The 23,195-nt window shown below is 42.2% G+C and overlaps 1 protein-coding gene across 1 annotated transcript in view; it reads left to right on the forward strand.

The window, feature by feature from the left end:
- Window positions 1-23,195, forward strand: part of slc25a26 (solute carrier family 25 member 26) — a 66,532-nt gene that overhangs the window by 41,447 nt on the left and 1,890 nt on the right. Inside the window, exons 6-9 of the mRNA XM_034697725.1 lie at window positions 1,464-1,508; window positions 7,495-7,564; window positions 11,868-11,930; window positions 15,922-15,995. Of these exons, the coding sequence (XP_034553616.1) occupies window positions 1,464-1,508; window positions 7,495-7,564; window positions 11,868-11,930; window positions 15,922-15,995 (252 nt within the window). The remainder of the gene's footprint in view (window positions 1-1,463; window positions 1,509-7,494; window positions 7,565-11,867; window positions 11,931-15,921; window positions 15,996-23,195) is intronic.

Consider the following 23,195-nt stretch of genomic DNA (forward strand, 5'->3'; position numbering starts at 1 on the left):
GCCGCCAACGATTGGCCTCAAAACAGCGCTTCAGAAACAGATGGGTGACGTCACGGATACTACGTCCATAATTCATACAGTCTATGTTCATTTCTTATATTCACATGTTTTTGTTTTTTTATGATAAAACTTTATTTGGAAACAGAGATGTCTGATATAAGTTGTTTTACAGTTCAGGAAAGTATCAAATTGAAAAGTCAGTCATGTTGACTTGATGGTGACTTTTTCTGACATTTTCTTCCTACTTCCCTTCCCTTAGTGATGGAAAAAATGCTTTTTATTTGACATAATAACAGCTGAAGATTAGATCTTTTTCCAGTCCTTTTCAGAAACTTAATTTGTTCAGTTGAATAAATTCTCATTTTGACAGCTTTGTGTCTGTTCCTTAGTCTTTGAAGATGGCTTTTAATAAAACCTTGTCTTTTTATGATCTTAAAACATCTTATATAGAGCACTCTGAGAGCTGATGCAGCAGATACCCTTAAAGTGAATCTTCTCCTGGTCGTGTGTTTCTATGACATTAGTTCTTTTGAACAGAATGCGTCATTAGCTCATGAAGTGGCATAAATACAGTTGATGCATTGTCTGTGAGAGCTAGCTGACTCAGAGCTGAATTTGTCCAGCTTGTGCCAGCGTGTTAACGTAGGAGGCGGCACAGATGGAAGAATGATCCTCTTGTTAATGCGATCAAAGATGGATGACACTGCTCAGTGTCTCTTTATTTATTTCTCTCTTTGCTTTTGTTTTTCTGTATTCTCTTCCTTCCTGTCCTGCCATTCCTGCAGTGAAAGATGAGATAACCACAAGTATGGGTGTGGGCCTTTTATATTCTCTTAAATCTAATGTGAGAATGTACATCTTTGTCTAGATTATCTTTTGGTTGTCTATCATATGTCCCTGTTTATTTTCAGAGTATTGATTCCTGTGCATGTGCCTGGATTCTATCATGTTTTTATGTCCGTGTGTGTGTGTGTGTGTGTGTGTGTGTGTGTGTGTGTGTGTGTGTGTGTGTGTGTGTGTGTGTGTGTGTGTGTGTGTGGTCTATCTCTGTGTCATCTGCTTCTTGCCTTGACACTACCGCTGGTTTCCTCCTGTTGTAACTTCCCGCCTGAGGCAACTTAGCATTTCCAGTAGCAAAACTCACAGCCCAACCATCACTTTAGAGCCCTCCTTCTATCCCCTTTATTCCTCTTTCCAAGTTTGCTCTTTCCATCTATCATCCATCCATCCATCCATCTATCCATCTACCGACTGCCAGACCACAGTCCTCGTCTCATTCATTAATCATCAGCAGTGAGAAGGAACAAGGGAGCAGTCAGGCAGGGGAGAGGAAACAGAGAGAGGTGGTGGGGATGACAAGTGCAGGGGATTGGAGGTTAAAGATGAAACCTGAACCTCCAGAAAATCAGAAACAAATGCAGAGATTATCCTCATGATTAAAACTCTGTCTTCTTGTGTTTCAGATCCCATTCTCGCTGGTGCAATTTCCACTTTGGGAATATTTAAAGGTATGTCTTTGATCTTACCACAAATGTTTGTCTCAGGTTTTATTATCCATAATTTCCCCCTCACTGCTCTCTTTCCTCTTTTCCCTTTTTTGATCTCATAGAAAAGCACTGAAGCTTTAGTATCATTTCTCTGTCACACTTATAGACCTTTTATTTTTCTCTGTATTGCTACAAGCAAAAATGGGACTATATGTGATCTAATCCACCATTACACCCGACCTAGGTTTATCAAGAGCACACCCAGTCCTGTGCATCCATCTTGTTTAGCTTTTCAAACCTTCCTCCATATCTTGTTCTATGTCCCTTTCTCCCCTCATGTCTCCCTCTTTATTTCTCCTCCGCTCACTGTGCGTCCCTGAACATAGAAAAAAGACGTTCCTCTTTGAAAAGACGGCATTTTGTCCGAGTGACATCATGTCTCATGGGCGCGAGAGCGGACAGTCAGACATTCCATCAATGTTAGGAGCTAACGGCCGAGCTACGATGAACAATACGCTGCACAGCTGTGTGTGTGTGGTGTGTGTGTTGTGTGTGTCGTGTGTGGTGTGTTGTGTGTGTGGTGTGTGTGTGGTGTGTGTGTGGTGTGTGTGGTGTGTATGTGTATGTGTGCATATGTATATTTGTGTGTGTGTCCATGCATTTGTGAGAGTTAGATTTTGTCTTTCACAAGTGTCTCTTTGTCCCTCAGTCAAAGGCCCTCTCTCTCCAGGCCATCTGGACAAGTCTGTTGGCGGAGAGCTGAACTGCTGGAATCTGGACCTCTCATCTCCTTTCCTCTTTTCTTGTCTCCTCCACTCATGTATTTCTCCTGTTTTGCCCTCATCCTTTTGGTCTTTTATTGTCTTCTCTCTTCTCCTCACCTCCTTTCTCCTCTCTATCTTCTCTCCTCTCCTTTCCATTCCTCTCCTTCTCTTTCCTCCATTTCTCCTCCTTTCTTCCCCATCCATGGTTCCCTTTTAACATGTAACCAGTATATATTCATGAATAACCAGTAAGGCGGTTTCCTCACCAGCTGACTAATCGAGAACAAGGAGAATAAAAAAACGTACTTCTTTCACACCTAACAGATTTCTTATTGCAATTCCTCCAGAGTGACCACCACGATGTTCAGCGACTTTCATAAACCCAGGTTTAGTTTGAAATAGGCCAGAGTGAAAGAATTTGAGAGAGAGCATGTGTGTGGCATGAACTCCCATCTGCTTTGCGGATAATAATGTGCTGCGTTATTGCTTTTTTTCCTCTTTGCTTCACACCAAGCCAGCACAGCTGTCAGGGAGAGAATCAGATGGAGGAAAAGGAAGAAAACGAACTGGTAAAGCAGACAAATCCTTCATAGAGTGCATTAAGTTCAAGTCATCTGTATATTCTGTGATATCTAGAGAGGCATCAGGAATCAGCTATTTATTGGTGAAGTGAAAGGCCATCAAAGAATTCTACACCCTGGGTACTGTATAGCCGCTTTTTCTGAGGTCTACTACTCTTTTATGTCAAATCTGCACTCAGTGATTTAGATTCATTATGGGAAGTGTTCTTTTGAAAAATCACAAATCAGTATGTTTTGGTGGTGCAGGGAAAAACAGTAGAGAGCAAAAGCAGACATAATGCAACCAAATAGCTATTACATCCTGGCTCTCTTTGGCAATAACCTGATAAAGATTAATTCATATCCATAAACTTGTAAATTCAGCTGACAACTAAACATTTTAACTAGATTGACACATTTGGCTTGTTGCTGTTCCACAAAAGTCAAACCTTGAAAAAACGTAGATTAGATTAGATTAGATTAGAACTTCTATTCATCCACAATGTGGAAAATTGTCTTCGGCTCACAGACAAACAGACAATACAACATTTTAGACCAGAACAGAGAGAGTGCTTGGGATTCTTCCTGTTGATGGCCAGCAGAATTCCTTTAAGGAGCTAATATAAAATATGGAGTATAAAAATATAAAACATATCCATATGTAACATACACATACACATACATAAGAACACATATGTTTACACATATATACATATACATATGCATATACATACGCATCCATATAGACACATGTACATACGTACATACATACATCCTACAATTGAGGTCATAAAAGTATGCAAGCCCCTGTAAACCTTGGACGGGGAACAGGCGGATGCTACAGTTTGGTATTTATTTAGAAATGAAACATCCAACATTTATTCCAAAAACAAGCATTTTAAAAAGAGTTTTTCTTCTTGAGGACAGACCTGATAAAGTTTGCACTCCCCTTCTGACTTCATACTGTTAAATTGTCCCAGACTGAGGCCTCTGTATAACTCTGTATTTACAGTGAAACTGAGACTCAAATGAAAAAACAGATGAACAGGCCCGACTCCGGAGGATGAAAGAACCAAGAAATTACTGCATTTATTTTGCAGACAGTCTGTGACTTATGACATAGTCTGCCAACCAATGCTGCACAAGGAGGGAAGACTTTGTCGGAGGTTTGTTTATTGCCAGAGAACAGAAAACATAACATGCTCTCGTTTCCAGAGGGATGTATCAGCAGAGATGATAGCCAGTAGGGTCCTGAAATTAGTCACTGCATAGACATTCAAATTAATCGCTTTCATACCAGACTTAAGTGTCATTGAGAATAATTCTCACACTTCACAAATTAATTGAACCATATTGTGTATTTTTTTAATTTGCTGTTTTCCCAACATCAACACTAGAAAAAAGGCATTCAGTTAATCCCATCTGCTCTAACCTCAAAACAACACTAACTAAACAGGAGTGTGTAACACTTGTAGGTTATGATTGAACACCAAGAATAGCCACAAAAACTTTGAGGAATTTTGCATCAACAGGCATGATGGGAACTCAAATAAAACCTATGGGATGCAAAAACAGATGAGCTTTCTCTACACATGCTGTGCGTGCATTAATACAAACACATACATGATGCTCTGACACATGCACATAACTCTACCACCTCCTTCCTGTGGGAAGTCATCCAGGTGCAAACTCTGACCCTGACACGAGGGATCGCAGGTCAAAAGTTTGTTTTCCCAGGTTTGCCCCTTATTATTTATTCATGAAACAAGAGGAAAGGATGGAGAGATTCAGAGAGGGAGAGGGGCGGAGAGGAATCCCCCAGCCGAAGCCTTTGATGTCGAAAACAAAATCTCCTTTTTAAATCTACCCTCTAATGGAATACACATGACAAAACCAGAGCTGTCTGCCAGTTCCTCTCCTTTCTTTCTTTCATTGTGTGTTTATTTGTTTGTGTTTGAACGTGTTGTGGATGCACACATGGTTTGCATGATGTTCACATGTGTTTGAGACAGGAGGAGAGGGAGATAACATGCAACAGATTAGACTCTCTGGGGGGGATTGGACAAAGAAAATATTAGTAATCGCTCCATGCTGTTAGCTCAATTGCTCTCTCCCTGAGAAGTATCATACCTTAAAGGGCCTGAGGCAGCACAGCAATGTCCACATGAATTTATACAAGCTAACCTTGTATAACAGTCTCTTCATCGTGTTGTTGAAACAGGGAGCCGGGGGGAAAGAGAGTTCAGTGTTAAAACAAAAACATCAGGTGGCTTCCTTCAGTAGCCAGTTGCATTTGGAAAACCGTCTTGAGACTTGAGTGGTGTCAGACCGAGAGGGTGCATCCAACATATTTTACATATTAACAGTCTACAAACTCGTTGATGCAATACTTAGCAGTTAGCTTTGTCTTAAACGTGTATTATTATTCAGTATACAAACACAAAAGTTATTGAAAAGTTATTTGGGAACAAATACTAATTCAGTCGTGTAATTCTTGAGTCACTCTTAAAGGCATCCAACATTTATTTATCATGCATTGTTGGCTACAATGAAAGGGACATCAAGTAGTTTGTTCTATATCGCTAATTATCATTGTGCGTTTGACTGGGTGGGATTCTTTGAAAGGTTTTCAGCATATCATTGATGGTGAAGGTTATCAGGGAAGAATATGATGACATACTCCAAAAAAAGTTATTTTAGTGAAACCCTGCCATTCAGCAAGTGCAAAACTGAATATATGAGCAAATAACTTTGTATTGCACATCTGACAAACCCAGTCCCTCAACTACTCGATTTGTCAACATTAAGGCTTCCGATAAAACAGCACAACAAGCACATAATAATGATAATGTCTCACTTATTTATTGATATTTTTTAATTTATTTTTTAAATTTGATTTAACCTCTGTTTAACCAGGTTAGCCCCATATACATCAGAGATCTCTTACAAAGGGGACAAAGTAGAGCAGCAACATGCAGTTTCAACAATACAAAACTGATCTTGCATAATAGGTTTAAAACAAAAATAAAATTATAGATGAATTGATCGATTTGTATCATTACTTTACACAAGCAGTTTAAGTTATGATAAATAAACCTAAACAACAATATCATAACCAGACAAACCAGGTTAACTTGTATTTTTTCTTCCCCTCAACTTCCTATTAACAACTTAAATTCAAATATTCGCCCAGTATCAAACAGTCGAGAAAAAGGTAGTGCTAACAGCATTCAAAATAACTTTACAGGGCCACCAGTTGGCCTAATGGTTTAGGTATGCACCTCATGTACAGAGGCTATGGTCCACATTGTAGCGGATGCCAGTTTGACCCTTAACGCATGTCATTCCCCGCTCTCTACTCCCTACATTTTAGTCTCTCTTCACCTGTCCTAGTAAATGAAGGGAAAAATATAAAAAAAAATAGCTCAAAATAACCATGAATAAATCCATAAATAAACAGAAATAGTGAATCTTGTTGTTAATGGTCTTGTATGCTTTTGTATTTCATAAAGAGGCATTAATATTAATTTCAGTCTGTTTTAAAATTAGCTAGAGACTCCTCATGGGAGCTTTAAGGACTGATAAATGGAAAAAAATGTCTGACAGTGATAAGGCAGAAAAACTCAATCCAGTACTATGCTGATGGGAACATGTTTAAATTGTTCTGTTGAATGTGAGCAACAACAGCTAAGTTAGCATATTTAAAATTCAATATTAAGTTCAATGTGAGCTGTGCAGCAACAAAAGCTAAAGTTCATTTTAAAGAGGCTACTGGCTTAACTGTTTACCCTGCAGCTCAATCTGCGAGGGTAAAGGAATATTTTCAACAGTAGAAATATCATCATTTTTTAATCAATAAAATTGTCTTCAAAGCGATATATGGTGTAAAAATCGAACATGATTGTTGGCGGATTGGAACCCCTGCAGGATGAGCAGGACCTCTGATGTGAGGCTTCTTTTTATGTGTACTTAAAAGACACTTCTATCTGTCTCCTGGTGTTCCGTGGAATAAAACTCAGATAGAAAAAACACCACTGGACATAAAGTGTAAATCCATGTGCTACTAGATGGAGAAAAAGAGGGACAGGAGTAGTTGACCTTCACAGTGCTGAGCTGCAATTTAAAGGCCTTTTAAATTTGTCCTATGAGGCTCAGTATTAACCGAGCAACCAGGCCCTATTGTATTCTGAGTGTGAGACCCCTAGTGTGTAATAATGACAGCACTATTTAACAGGTACTTTTTCAATGCTATAGGCATACAGGTTAAGAAAATAATAAGCTGATAATGATATGTACATGTGATATGTGAAAATATGCTGACCCACTGTGCTTGAACATGACGATGTCTAGACTAAATGTGTAAAACTGCAGCCTGGTCGAGTGGGAGCTTTGCAGCGTATCCTCTTGCCTCCCTCTTGTCCAGTCCCTGTTCCTGGGAAACAAGTAGTATGACATCACTGGGGAGAAAAGGCAACACAAAAATAGCCAAACAGCCCAGTTCCCACCCGTGGGGCCTGGACCCCAGACCGGACCAAGGTTCACAATGTGTTTTCAATGTGTCTGATATCTCCTCTAACTACAGTCTTCTCTCCCTCTCTCTTTATCTCCCTCCCCTCTTCCTCCCTTGTTCTCGCCCTTTCATCATCCCTCCTCTATCGTCTTTTCTCTCTCCTTTTCCCGCAGACTCTGTGGTCACGGAGGCAAGGTCACACGCTCTACTCTTGGCAGGCTGCAGTGTGCGGAGCTTTTGCAGGTGCAGGGGATTATTTGCTGCTTTGGGAACGAGGCAGAGATGGAGAAGGGGGAAAGGGGGGGGGTGGGGGGGGGGGTGGATAGCTAGAATCGATGGATGGATGGATGTGTGGATGGGTGAACGGATGGCCAGGAGGGCAGAACAAGTTTAGCCAAAGCCACATTCTTGTTAGATTCCACCAAGGTTAGATCAGCTGACAAATCACATCCTGTTGCACAGCTGACCAGAGAAGAAAAGAGATCTGAGAAGAGAAGAATGGAAGAAAGGAGGAAACAGGAAATTCCATTTTCTTAAACATTGCTATCTTGCAGCGTTGAATTAGCACTCCTGTCTCAAAAAGGTATTATTTTGATGGTTCTCAAGCCCCTCAGCCAATAAAAATCAAACCATATCAGACTTTTTTTCACTCCGTCTAAGCCTGGATGAGCATCAGGGGAGACAGACGACCAAAAGGAGGAGAGAGCAGGGATAAGAGGGGCCGGATCCTGCGTACGGGCCCCTGCAGCTGTGCGACCTCCTGAGCACTGGGGCCTGAAGTAGTTTAAGAGAGAGGGGGGAGAAAGGAGCAGGAAAGGAGTGGGAGGGGAAGCGGAATAATAAGAAGACAAATAGGGGAAAGGAATAGACAGTAAGAGAGAATTAAAGCAGACTGAAAAAGGAGCCATTATTACTAGACAGAGGTCAAAGGTGAAAGAGATTCCGGCTTTGATGAGGCTTAAATGCTGGATAGGATTGTAGTTCTGTGTTTGAAGATTTTGTCACATCATAAAGAGTTTTATCTTAAAGGTACATATCATGCAAAATTTACTTTTTAACAGTTCTCTACCTGAAATATGTTTCCCTGGCATATCTACTAACCCCCTGAAAATGAAAAAAATCCATTCTGCCCCTGTTCTGATTTCTCCACCTTTCTGTAAATGTGTGTGAAACGAGCCGTTTAGTTTTCAGTGTTTTTCATACGTCACAACGCCATCCGGTCTGTATCGGAAGTCAGAGCTCGGAGCTTGTTCAGCCCATAGACTGTATAAAATACAACTCAACTTCTCCTCCATTTTTCATTACCTGCACACATGTGTGCTAACAAGGAGCTTAGGAGGGAGGCATGCTAGTTGTAGGCTGTCTTAATAAACACAAAGGTCGGTTTTACTCCCCACGTCTGCAGATTTGAAGATCTGGTGGATGATTTTTATTTTTCATGGAAAAGTGCTAGCGCTAGTTAGCATAGCCACATAGCTACATGTTCGTGGCTGTGTACCAAGACACACGTCGACACACTGACAAATAAAACAACAAGAAACACAAAATCTGTGACCAATCGTCCTGCTGCAGACGCCTCTCCGTCAGGATCAGATTCTGGATCAAATTCAGAGGGTTGAAGTAACGCAGATCTGTGAGCAGCCGTGTATATTCAGCCAACATGTAAACATTAGATAAACATGCTGCACAGCTGAGGGCACATCCACTTCCTGAGGGTGCGTGGTCAGAGAGCTCATTCTCATTTAAAGGCACAGACACAGAAAACTGTTCTGAGCAGGGCTGAAAAAGAGGGGTTTACAGGCGTGCCAAAATCTGATTTCAAAGTGTTTCTTTAAGTAAAAGAACTTTAAAGAGATGTTTAGGGGACCTCTTAGACCAATATATTTTGATGAAAAGAGCATAATATGTCACCTTTAAGACAAAGCGGTACCAACAAAATTGTGATAAAATTGTCCCTTAAAAATGAACTTATCTTGGAAAAATACTGATAACAGTTTGAGCAGGAACAGCTTTTAGAAGGTGAATTAAAACTTCTTAAACTTTCATTAATTTCTTTTGATCTCGTTTTAAAAAAAAACTGGTTTTGTTGCCTGAGTCTGTATAAAAAACATGGACGGTGGCTGTTTTCGAAATGGCCTGCTACATACTACTCACTAATGTAGTAGGCAGTAGGTACTGCAGTGGCCATATTAGAAATACTGACTTCAGCTACTTCAGGGAACCAGAAACTGGCAAAGAGGGGGAGTTAATGTGAAAGGCTTGCTCTTTCACACACAACTGAAACACACCCACCTGTCAGTCAAATTAGCAACATCTAAGGCTGGGTGATATGGACATAATATTTGGGGGGGTTGCTTTAGCTTCTGCTCAGAGCTAGAGAGGTGGGCAGAGTGAAGAGAGACAGACAGTGACATGAGAAAAAGGCAAACTGGCCGCAATATTGTCTTACACATTGTTTTTTGGAAAATATATCGATATCTCTTAATGACTTGATATATTGCCCAGCCCGAGCCACACCTCTAAAAAGGCTAAACTCTCACGTTTATGTTGTACATTGATGAATGTGACATATTCTTTATGAAACTGTGGTTGTGCATTATGATCTTGTTTAATGCCCTCATGAAAAAAGTAGTTTGAAACTTATCAAGAAGAACAGACAGGTGCAAAAGACATTAGAATAATAAAAATCCATAAAATCCAGAGAAAGAAATATAGTTCAACCTGTAGTATTATTGCTCTGAATAAGAAAGGGTGTCACACCATCAATCTTTTCCCTCAGTCCACACCTTTCTCGCGATGAAAAAGCAGAACCGCAATCAAAATACATATTTCAGAAAGAACAGTTCTGCAGACTGGTCTGTGTTGGACCGCTCTAGCTCTCAGTCCATAACTCTTACGATGCTACAGCATGCCAGAAAGCACAGGAAGATTGAGGTTTGCTGCTCTCGGGACGACAGAGAGATGGAGAAGTAGAAATGGAGGTGAAGGAGAGAGAGAGAATGAAAACAGCACCCTGAGGAGCTGAGTCGTGGCGCTGTGCCATCCTATCTGGACTCGGTCCATTCTAGGGAGAAGAGGAGAGGAGAGGAACTAATCTTTGAAGAGGAAGAGAAACAGGGATGAGGATATGTGGATAAGTGGGAGGCAGGATGAGTCGTTTAAAGAAAAATTCAAAATAAAAGTCTTGAGATGAGATAAGGAACAGAGTGATGTGAGTGTTAGATCAGGAGAATCTGAAAAACATGTTTTGAACTTTCAGACAAACGCTGTTTCTCTTCACACAAAATAGCCTTACCTTGGTTTTAGCATGCAGAAATGTTACTTCTTCTCATGTAATAAATATGACCAATATCTTTTACAGTCCAGTATACTTACCACAGTTTTAATTAGGATGGAGAGGAACATAGTCAAATGGAGGAGGGAGTGGTTTCAGAAGATCCTGGGTCCAGGGTAGGAGTCAGGCTCTTGCGACCGAGCTGCTGTCAAACAGAGATCCTCAAATTTCATTCACTTCTTTGCACACCTCTCTTCACACTCTCTTTCACTCGTACATAATCAACTTGACGCTGGAAGTACTCACACAGGCGCATTTAATCACCCCGAATATCTCCACTCTCACCCAGCTCTGACTTATAACGACTCGACCCTGTTTGAACCTCCCTGAAAAAAAGAAGCACCCATTGCTTGAGAAAGGATTACAACCTTCATCATCTCACATGATTCTTTCAGCCAGTTTTAGATCCTCTCATTCTGCACTCAATGTGCAACATTTATTGAAGTGAACACGTTCTTTTTTCGGCTATCCAAGAATATTATGAAACAGGCTGCAGTAAGAGAGGCTGTAACTTTTAATCCGTGCTGAAATTTCATTCAACTGTGTAGAAGAAAATGTTTGAATCAGTTTTCATAAACAGCCAGAATTTGGTAGTAAAAAGTAATGATGCGTTACACCACACTGATCCTAATGTCTTCCTCTGTCCTCGGCTCACTCACAGTCACGCTGCAGGCCTCAGTGGCCCATATGGATATGTTTACAGGGAACAGTTGCTATGTTTGTGGCAGATCGACACGCGTACGCACAGTTTCTCTCTTAGACACACTGCGGCTCAGTGGGGACGCACTCCCGCTTCCAAATTTCAGGGATGTAACTGCTCTGTTTAAACTCATGGGAGTGAGAGTATGTGTGTGTGGTGTGTGGTGTGACTGAATGTATTCTAATGTTCTTTCATGCTTGTGCATAGCGGCCGTGTATGTGGGTAGCTGAGGTCTAAGCGTAGGAAGGGGAAGGTTGGAAGAGGGGTGTGTTCATCTGTTTTTTGTGGTCTAATAACATGGACGGTCCTCAGATGGGGGAATATTATCTTTTATGAACTTAAGGGAGCGAAGGCTGAAGGTTCCTCTGTTTATAGCTGAATTAATATATGACTGTATTGGTTAAGTATTGGACTTTTTATGGTTTTATTTTCACTATTTAAAGACTCTTCTGAGAGCAGACACAGCCTTTTATGTTTGCACTCTGCCTAATGTGGTGATGTGACTTTTGTAGGTGCGGTAGCGGCTTGGTTACCACTCCTCTCGACGTGGCGAAGACCAGGATTAGCTTGCAAAGGTATACACCCTTAAACACACACACACACTTAAACACACACACACATAGAGTGCACCACCTCCTCTGGCAGCGACTTTTAAACACGGCTGTCAGGTGATGCCTTGCAGGCAGTGAGTTGAGCGGGCCTGCAGCCTGAGCAAACTTCAACAGTGTGAGTACGCAGGACGGACGGAGGTACTGGGCTGAGGTAGCACTGGGACAGAAGTGAGACATACACACACATCCATCATCCGATGAAGACTGTGGACAGTGTCGGGAAGACATGTTTGTGCACATGGATAGTGTTAGAGGACTAGAATTTCCATCTCAAGGCTGCTTGTCACTGAGAGGTGAACCAGAGGGCCAGCGTCCCCCCCCGTAACTCTGTCCGTCCTCTTTAACAGTCCCTCTCTGTCTCTCTCTTTCTCTGTCTCTCTGTAGCATTGTCCCTCCTCTACCTCCCTTTAACCACCCCCTCTTTCTCCTTTGGCTCATTCTAACAGTATGTCTGGCTTCCCTCACTATGTCCTGTGTATGTGTGTGTAAAGGGTAGGGAGTTCAGAGTTACCCCGTTTTACGCACGCACACACACACACGCACTCACACACACAGACACACACGCACGCACGCACGCACGCACTCACGCACGCACGCACGCACGCACGCACGCACGCACGCACGCACACACACACACACACACACAAACACATATAAATGCACACACTGTCCTTGGATAAGACGCACTGTTCCCTCTCTCACTCCCTCACCATAATAACTAATGAGATACTGGTATTAACAAAACACTCACACAGTCCTGATGTGTTGCGAGAAGTTGTTGGCTGTAGGTGGAACATCTCTGGACGGTACAAAGGCTTCCTGTAAACATTATTTGAAAAGCAGCTGCTGTGATTTACCACCAGCAAAGGACTCTGCCTGCGCTGCCTCAGCGAGGTTCGGGTTGTAACTTTATAAGGCCAAGTTTTTGATTCACTAGAGGCACTACAGGTGGGCTGGAATAAAAGTGGAATTAGACTTTAGTGCCATCAAAAATAAAGGATTTTATGAGAGGGTAACACCCCAGCGTCATGTATTTTTTTAGACATTCAACAAACTGAAATCCAGACTGATACATGGATACAATTTAAACTGTTTCCAAAGTCCCACTTGGGGTCTCTGTGAATAAAATCCATCGAGGTGGCCTTAAACACTTTTAATACAAACATGATAACATTGTTAAATCTTTAAACTTTCGCCTATGTTTGCAGAAAACATTTTCCTTTCAAAGTCTTCAGAAAAGCTTGAAATATAAAAGCTTTTCTTTTTTTTTCCAACAACATCCCAACTGATAGACATGACACAAGAATATTAAACATGTGTTTGTTTTACCTCAGCTTTGAGGCATTTATTTATTCCCCAAAAACAGCACGCTGAATTAATTTGTTGAGTGGAAATGTATTACATGCAGGGGGTGGGAAATAGAAATCTCGTATTAGCTCTTGAATCTTTCCTTTAAACCCTTATAAACCCTGCTGATAAAAACTAGGGCTGCAACTCATTATTACTTTCCCTTTTTGATCATCTCTGTACTTTTTTTTCAAATAATGTGTTGTTTAAACTTGTCAGAAAATATTGAAATACGCACATTTGCATTACCTTAAGCTTTATTTAATCAAATGACAAATGACAATCAAATGACAAACAAACAGTCTTAAATCCAAACAAAGTGAGGAAGAGGAATGTGAAGTAGCAAATCCTCACAACTGACAACCTGACGGCATACGCTGTTTGGTATGGCATTGAAAAATGTCTGAACTGATGCATTCAAAAAATAGTTGCATTTGATTTTCTGTGAATCGCTGTTTTCAGATTCTTCATGTAAGTGCAGAATCTGAACTCATGGGTCTGGATTTTCAGCTCGGAAAGTGTCCTGGTTTCCGTTTGTAGTATGTTTGTACATTCATAGTCCAAATAGTATTGACCAATCTTGTACCCGCAGCTTTGGCGTGTGCAGGAAAAACAGTCCTCATGGAGAGTAAAAGTAGGCAGAACATCCAAGCTCCCATTGGCAGTGAATTAATGACAATCTGTTTATCTCTACAACCAGATATGTTTGTGCAAGTGCAGCTAACAATCCAGTCTAAATCAAACATTTTAGCTTGAGTAACATATCTGCTTGATGCTGCATTGCAAAACCCCATCAGTGGTTACACTACTTGTAACACATGACAGATGATCCAACGTGACAACGTTTGCTTTTATACTCTTTATCTTGATGTTGTTATTCCAGCAAACATAAGACTTAAAAATAATCAGTAAATCACAAGGAAATAGTTTTCTTTTTTGGGATCATGCCGCTGAAGTAAACCAGAGTGAAGCGTCTGTGTGTGTACTGCTGAACTGAGACCTACCGGTGCTCGAAACAGATGAATGAGCATTATCCAGGGGGATGTAATGGACCAAGAAATGACAGTGTTTATGTGGCAGATGTAACGTAGGACAGAAAAGGAAGTCTCTTTTATAACCGCTGGCTCCACTGAAAATTTCTATAAAAGTTAGTATCTGTTAGCACAGACACAGACAGACAGACAGACAGACAGACAGACAGACAGACAGACAGACAGACAGACAGACAGACAGACAGACAGACAGACAGAGCTGGAGAGAGCAGGCTGCTGTTAATGAGTATGGATGATTTGGATTGGACCAAGGGAGGAAATGTGGGTGTTGGAACTCATCACACTTGTTTCAGTCCGATAGCAAAGCAGAGTTTGGGGCTTTTCTATGGCAGGCAGAATGAAAGAGTGGTGTTGTCCAGTAGGTAAAGCTGAGGCTGGCAGGCAGGATGTCCAGGACACAGCTGGATGTGTAGAGCACCTCCAGGACAGGACTCTGCCTGGATCCCTGGCTGCATGCCTGGTACACCACCACACTACTGCTTCTGGACGCCTCCTACACTGCCACTGTACAACACTGCTCTTCTCCTCAGGCTGCCGTGCTCTGCTGTAATCTGTGTCATGTTCATTTCCTTCCAACCAGCTGTGGTTAATACAGGAGTCAGCGTCAGGCTGGTATGGTCTGACACCTCACCTGACATTCATCACTGCCCCTCACATCTTGCATGACGGTATAGATGCTTGAGAACACAGAGATCATCTGCGTTAAAGTAGCTGTATACTGGTTTTACATGACAACAAGCAGGTGGCTGGTACAAGCCAGATGATTTTAAAAGTTGTGCTGTATGTAGATATTTCTCTGTAAGCAATGCAGGGACCGTGTGTGTGTTTTGGACACCCTCTTTTCCTCCATTTCAATGTGGTAAAGGAAAGAAAACTTGTCAGGCACAGAGCAGGGAGAGTCATTTCTCAGCCACCTGTCTCCAGCAGAAACATGAGGAATACGGGTGTTTTTCCTCTTCACATGAGCAAAATGCAGGAATCTTCATCTCATTCCTGGGAGTTAGGATTTACAGCCGTCACTGCCGACTGTTTCCTACATGCTCACTGAGCTGAAGCGCACATTGCTGCACCTACGCACCAACTCCTGCTGCCTGTTCTCCCTCTTCTTCTACTTATTTTAGTGCTCCCCACAGCCTCTCTCTTTCTCCCCACCTCTCACACACCCTCACTTAACCCTGGCTGGCCCTGTCCTGCAGCTCTCATACAGCCCTGCCACTCTGCAGATATGGATTAAAAACTCTCTGGCTGGCTGAGCTGTGTTGTGTAAATAGAAGTTCCAGACTGACTGGTATTGCAGGAGGTGAGGAGGACTTGTTGAGTGTGTTTTTGGGTGGGCAAATGGCTGGCTGGGTGTTGGAGGTGTCACCTTCGCTGACACAGCTGTCCATGAGGAGAAATGGAGGGGGAGACAGGGGGAAGAAAAGACAGGGTGGGGGTTAAGAAAGCTCAACTGAGGAAGACTAAACAGGGTGTCTTTTGGAGGAGGAGGAAGTGGAGGAGACGATCCATCCATCATCACACCTTTATTTAGTCTCTCTCTCTCCCTCCTTTTGTAGGCCGGGTCGACCGCAGCGAGCGGCAACATCCCTCTGGTGCTGCACGACGTGTGGAAGAGCAAAGGAATTACAGGGTGAGTGTGTGTCTTCATTTTATTGAATGTCTAAATCCAAACACTCTCTTTAGACAAACCGTGTTATCCCAGCCCATTTAAAACCCCTAATTTACATGAATTGATTTACTCCTCCTGCTCCCTCACATAATCAAGTTTGATGATAGAGTTCTCTCTGGATGACACGAATTTACAACCGCAGCTGAAAAATGAGATGCATAAAAGCTCTCCCTGCCGTCTTCCCACACCGTCCCATTGATTAAGGTGTTACAGGGGCCAAGTGGAGGCTTTATTTGAGTGTTGTGATGTTTTTATAATGCACAGCAGACAAAAGGCCAGGTCTAATGGGGCTGCAGAGAGCTGCCAGCACTACATAAAAAAAACCTCACTTGCTCTGAATAAAAGGCCTACTTGTGTACAAGCTGCCATCATTTAGTTGGGATTCACCTCGGCTTGATGCTCCAAGCAGATTTGGTTTGGGACTGGGCCAAACACCAGTGGGACATCCTCCCCACCTCCCTGTGTCCCACAAACACACTCCACTGTGTTATTGTTTGTTTCTCCAGGCTGCAGTGCTGGAAATCTAATCAGAGAGAAATTAAATTTCTGCTTTTAATCTGGGTGAGGGTGATTCCCTTCAAAGTGCTTTCAAGCAGCAAAAATAAAACTGCCTTCAAATGTAATGAAGGTCACTTTTGAGGCTATTACACAATCTCGACAAGGTGACAGTCAGCCAGCCTCTATGGAAAATACCTAAATCCCACTCTCCAAGCTGCAACAGTAACTAAGTAGTAATGCACAGGGGGGCCCTTTGATGCCCTGTCTCAACCTCTGCCAAACATGGCCACCTTTGATCTCCTCTCCTTCTCCATCTTCTCCAATTATCACCTGGGGCCACATTTAAAACTCCCTCAGACTGTGCATCCCAGAGAACATGCACTACAAGTTTTACAACACCAAGAACTCCTGGAAAATCGTTTCTCTCCCTTGATATTTATGTAACTGGAGTAAGTGGAGAATAAGAAGAAAGAGAATGAGATGAAAAAATGAGACAAGAGAATGAGCCTCGCAGACAAAGCAGAGTGTGTACCAAGTGAAAGGGGGGCTTGCAGCTCTGCAGGGCCAAAGGCCCGCTGGTTGCGCTGGTGCATGCCTGATACAAATTGCTGGGGCTTTAAAGCTGTAATTATGGTAATAGGCCCAATTGCAGTGTAGTGAAGCTCTAAAGTGCTTCCATGTGTGTGCCGTGCCCCAGAGACCCCGGGTTAGCGGAGAGCAAAGGAGCTCACAGCAGTCTCCCCCAGTAACCTGCAAAACAACCAAACTGCATCAGGAATCATGTCAAAACAAAGGCTAACAAGCAACATGTCCCCCAGGCGGTGTCAGCTCTATGCCTCATGGAGAGCAAAGTGGAAGGAAAGTCAACAAATGACATGTTTGTGCCACATACACACAACAACACTAGAAGTTTGTGGTAAACCGTAATGGTACTTTTACTGCAGCAGGAGTCCTTGTTCTTTACCAAAGAAACAAAGCCAAGCAGCCTCAGCAGTTTATCTAAACCTTATAAAACCAACCACAGTTTAGTTAACCTAAATGAGACACACTGATCAACAACTCCTACTGCAAATCTCATGAGTCCGCGCAACCAAGACTGTAAAATATTTCTGCATCAAAAAACATATATATATATATATTTCAAGAGCTTTAATCTATCTCTGAAATTCAGTGTGCAAAGCAGTGAAGCCTATTCATACTAACAATTGCAAGGAAACACCTCTACAGATTTGTTTAGTTAATGTGAGAGAGGGAGTGTGGGTTGATTCTCTGTCGGAAGGTTGGCGGTTTGATTCCCAGCACATGCAGTTCACATTAGGAAGCATTCTTGGGCACGGCTGCAGTGTTTGAGAGTGTGATTAAATGGTACCAATGGGAAATTAAAGTGGCAGCGTCTACCATCAGTGCATGAATGCATGTTTGAATGTGGCATGAGTGGTCTCAAGACTAGAAGGACTCTAAGGGTGCAATCCTTTTAAAATTTGCCATTTACCAACAGTTCAATTACCATTAACTGCTAACAATCCTGTGAAAAGACCACATTGAACTTCTCAATCCTGTTTGTTGCTCTCAGTTTTAAGCTCTGATGCGCTGGGATATGTAAAAAGGTTCAATAATCTCCAGAAACAGTTGGGTGGTTATATTTGTTACAAATGTACTTAAAAGAAACACAGTGTTTTCCTTTACTGTGTGTGTAGTGTTAAGACTCAGATCCTCTATCAACGACCACCCAACAGAAACACAAGCCCTATCCCACCACTTTACAGATGTCGGCAGTGCCCCATCTTCAAAATTTGACATTGATGATGAGACTACACCACATGTGCATGTGCGAGTGGGGGATTTGAGTCTTTGGAAACGGGACCTCTAGTCTAAAAGTAGTAGTCATGTCCATCCTTCTGTGTGGATCAGAAACCTGGGCCATGTACAGCAGGCACCTCCCATGAGCTGGGAGGATAGATTCACCAGCATTCTAATTGAAGTGATCATCCACACCATCACTGCTACCATCACCTAACACCAGCTGCCTCTCTAAACAAGTCCTGTATTCCCAGCTGCTAACAGGGCAAAGTGCCCCAGGAGGCCAAACAACATCAAGAAGTGTCACATCAGCCTTGACACCTTGGGAGACCAAAGCACCAAAGCAACCAAATAGGGCCTCTTGAAGAAAGCTTGTCCCTAAAGTTAACCATGACCTCCACTGCAATGCAAGAAGACAAACACAGACTGAGAAAGAAGAGACCCTCCGCCAAAAAAGCCACCACCATTCAACCCCACCCTCACTTCACTGAAGTATTGGGGGGTCCAGAATAAGCCTTTGCACCCACATGAAGACCCACAGATGAAGATGAGTTAATTTTGTCCCAGAAAGCCCCAAAGACTCACCCAGGTTAGAGTACTTCTTTGTGAAAAACCCTGTGTAAAATATTGCGTAACTAATCAATATTTTTATTCTAACATTACATGACTTTTGCTCCAGCATCTGTACTAGAATCTTCCTTTCCCCGCAATCATCCAAAAGTTTCCACCCTTCTTTTCTTGACGAACAAAACTTGTTTCAACTCCAGCCAAGAAATCATCATTTTCACTGTGCTCTCCACTCTTCCTCTGTACTCTCCTGCCATGCCTTGAAACTATATTTAGTCCTATTCCCCAGGAGAGCCGATTGGCTGACAATAGAGGGATGACAGCTCTTAGTGGTCGGCCAGACTGTGATGTCAGAGTGAGTCAGGACACCCGGGGAGTCGAGAGGCATGTTTAAGCTCTTGCTCTGACGTCCTTGAGTCCACAGGTGGGCCTGATCCCAGATGAGACATGTAATGGTAGTCGGGAGCTGAGACAAAACAAGAGCGCAAGGTTAAAATTAGTTCATTCCTCACACTGATGATAATCATTCTGTAAAGGAAGAGGGATGAGTGTTTGGGCTTTTTGTGTCTGCTGAGTTGTTGTTTATTTTTCAAGCTGCTCAGGGTGCAAGTTTTTGTCTCTATGTTTTTGTATCTGATTAGTATTTATGTTTGGGGGTTTTAACACACTGTAAGGCAGGACAACAACCTCTGACTGACGCCCCCGGGTTTATTTAAAGCATTTAGACCAGACCGCACTCCCACAAACACACTTAGATTCTCTCTCTCACACCCAAGCCCAACAAGACCATGCACAGCTAACTATTCACTGACCGTCTTGTAAAACACCTGATCTGCATGGGAGAATTCTGAAATGTGAAGTTGTGTGAATGGTTTGGATGACTGTAAGATCCTTAACATACTCAGCAGCTTGTAGCTTTGCAGTGATGTATTTATGAACCAAATCTTAAATTTCAAAGGGAAGAGATGCTCCTAAGTGTCCAAGATAAAAAGTTAAACAAGGGCATTAAAAGGTCATGAACTACAGCGTGGGGGCAGTTCTATATAGAACGAAAACGAAAAGTGTTACTCAAGAGCAATACAAGTATGAAGTCTGATTACTGTCAATATTGAGGTATATTTTCAGAATATTTATGACCATTCCCTAACTTCTAATCTCTGTCTGCTCGCATTACCTCTAGTTTTTTTAAGAGGCCCTCATCTCAGTTGTGACCTTTACAGAACAGAGCTGCATGAGGCAAGTGGGGAAATAAGTAGTCAACTGATATTGGTGTTTTAATTCCAGATGCCATTATTTAAGAGCAGGCTGATGGCCAATTTATAATTCAGGTATCATGTTGTTGTTGGTGGTGGTTATTTTAGCCAGTACCAGGATTTGGAAGGATTTTAATTCATTAATAGAATAGAGGAATACATTGGTTATGCTATAGATTCAGAAAAAACATTAAACTGCATTATTCTGTCCAACATCATAGAATAGATATTGAACAATATATGTTAAACACAAGCCAGTAACTAGATTTTTTTTAATTCCATCATTTTGGATGGGAAAATCCTGTTATCATTTAGGTGGATGTTAACAAATTACGCGACAGCAGCCGCACAGGGGAGACTTCCTGCAAGTGTCTGCAGACATTATATGTTTATCCCTTTAAATGGCCCTAGGTGTTTTTCAACCGCAGGATCTTTTCCCCCGGAACTAGGGACTTTACCCCTGAACTACGTGCGTTTCGACCGGAGGAACCAGGGTCTAAATTTAGTTCAGGGGTAGATAATCTCCCCCTGAAAAGCCCCTGCTTGGGGGGTAGTATTTTTCAAAGGTCCTGGGACTTTCGGTTGAATGTAACGGTGTTTGTTGAGTTTACACAGCTGTTGAAACAAAGAGGGAGTTCCTGGGAATGCATACTAGTTTAGTTTTTTATTAAGATTTCAAAATATTATTTAATATAATTTTTTTTCTCCATACGTCACTGCCCTGATTTGCACAATCTACCCGGGACTTCAGCCCGCGGTCAAAACACAGACAACAATGGGGGCACAGGAACCTTTTAGTTCAGGGTAAAGTAGTTCTGGGGGCTAAAAGACCACGGAACTCTTGGTCAAAATGCACCTCTTGTGAGCAAGGACATTCAAAATGCCAACAATCAGCCCGATTAAGTCCCACTTTTTTTATGTACAAATTCAATTGAAAAAAATTTTTTCCGACTGTCTCACATGAGTACTTACTCAAAGTTGATTTTGAACATTGATCTTTTCTAAAAAAGCTTTTTATTATGTTCCAGTGTCATATTTATTAAATCTACATTGATCTAAGGTGGTACAATGGATTTAAGAGCTTTTGCAAATTCACAAAAACACAAGCTTCTTTCTCCACACTGTCAGTCATGCTGAAACTAACAGGCCTGAGTTTCCAAAGCAATTCACTTCTGAAAAATGTGTAGTTCATGGGTTTCCATCAAGCATTACATATCCACAATAATAGGACACTTATATATGACGCCTATAAATGAAGTAGGAAGGAAATGTTCAAATATGGTTAAGCCCCTGGTGTGAGCCAAGTTCCATCAACAAGGGATACTACATTTCCCAAACTGCAACTCAGCTGTTTTTGGATGCCCCTAGCTCTCTGAGTGCTCATTTTTTAGCCACTGTGACACTGTCGTGAATTGTAAACTGGGAAACTTGAGTCAGACAGAGCCATTGTTAACATCACAAGTAACTTCTGTCTCACTGTAACAAGCCAAGTCACAAAGTCAGCTGTGAAAAAGGTCTGTTCAAGACACTCCACGTGAACACTCGACTGAAACTCAACAGCATGTTTCAACCAAAGCGTTTTTTCTTTTATTGAAATGGACAGAAACAGGAGTACTTTCACATACACGCGCACACACATACTCCTACGCAGATGATGAACACAGACGGACATTTTGTGCGCTCAGACGTCTCCTCACACAGGCACACATCCACAAACACACAATACTCTTCATCCATTACATCTGGCTCAGCCGAGGCCAGACCATGTGAGCGTGGGGGCGTTTTGGCAGACGGAAGGTGTTGGTAGGCAAATACATGGCTAGGGAGAGAGACAGGCAGAGAGAAAGGGGAAAATTTTGAGGAGAGAGAGACGTACAAAAGGCAGATGAAGTAAGCACGTGTCTGAGAGGTGGATGACGCAGCAAGAAAAGGAGACGGAGGAGAAATCCCCGAACAACTGAGCCAGCTGAGGAGGACATCACTGGACAGAGAGACCGAGAGAAATAGATGGATGGACAGCAGAGGGACATGTTTGGATGTCATCCGGCCATCAGTCACGCATAGAGAGAATAAAAAGAGGGGGGGTTTGGAGCTCCAGGGAGGCCCTAGGGTGGGGAATTGAAGCCTAATCCCAAAAACAGCTGTGTGTAGCAGGGAGGGTAGGGGTGACGAGGAGGGGGGAGGTTCTTGGGAGACGGGTGCTCTCTCATGGCTCATCACATCCTCTGACCCCCGCAACGTCAACAGCTTCTTGTTGGGCCTCAGACGCTGGAACTCAGGCCCCTTTCACTCTTTGTAAAGTGGCTCCACCAACAAGGCCTCATGTCTGACCTGCTCCCATGCACCCTCTGCACCCAGAACAAGAAGCCCTGCTTCTACGAAGGAGCCATAAATCACTCACAGATAGCCTTGATCAGTGGAGTAATTCCCTGACAGATATCTCAAAAACATGATCAAAGCTACTGCAGACATATCTTGGAGAATTTAACAGAAATATTCAAGTTCAGGTGTGTGCATGGGAAAAAAGACAACAGATTGTAAGCTAAATGTGCATGTTCTTCAGCAAACAAATCAGCTACTGTAGCAACAAAGAATACATACAATCAGGAAAGTTGTGGTCTTATCTCATCGTGCTACACACACAGAGAGTTTTACGTGTATTTCTGCATAAACTGAGAATGTAATGGAAAAGTCTGATAGGAATCATCCTTGCAGAATAGACTTGTTAGCTTGGCACAAGATCAGCTTGCTGACTAGTTATTTCATGCCTGATTATTATCTCTACCATGCTATAACATTAACTGCAATAAAATTAAACGTATTTGTTTAGTTTTATTTGACCTTTTATATGAAAAACAGCTTAATGAGCTTTACAATAAGAATGTAACAGGTTAGTCCTGTGTTTTTCAACTTACTGTTGCTTGCTTGTGTTGTCTATACGTTGTGCTCATCTGTTGCTCAGTCTATACGTTGCCTCATTTGAATTGCAGGCAGCTAGTTTAATGATTGATAGTCACTGTCGGATGCAAATGTGTACAGCACT

The sequence above is a fragment of the Notolabrus celidotus genome, chromosome 1, assembly GCF_009762535.1.
Source record: "Notolabrus celidotus isolate fNotCel1 chromosome 1, fNotCel1.pri, whole genome shotgun sequence".
Classification (NCBI taxonomy): Eukaryota; Metazoa; Chordata; class Actinopteri; order Labriformes; family Labridae; genus Notolabrus; species Notolabrus celidotus.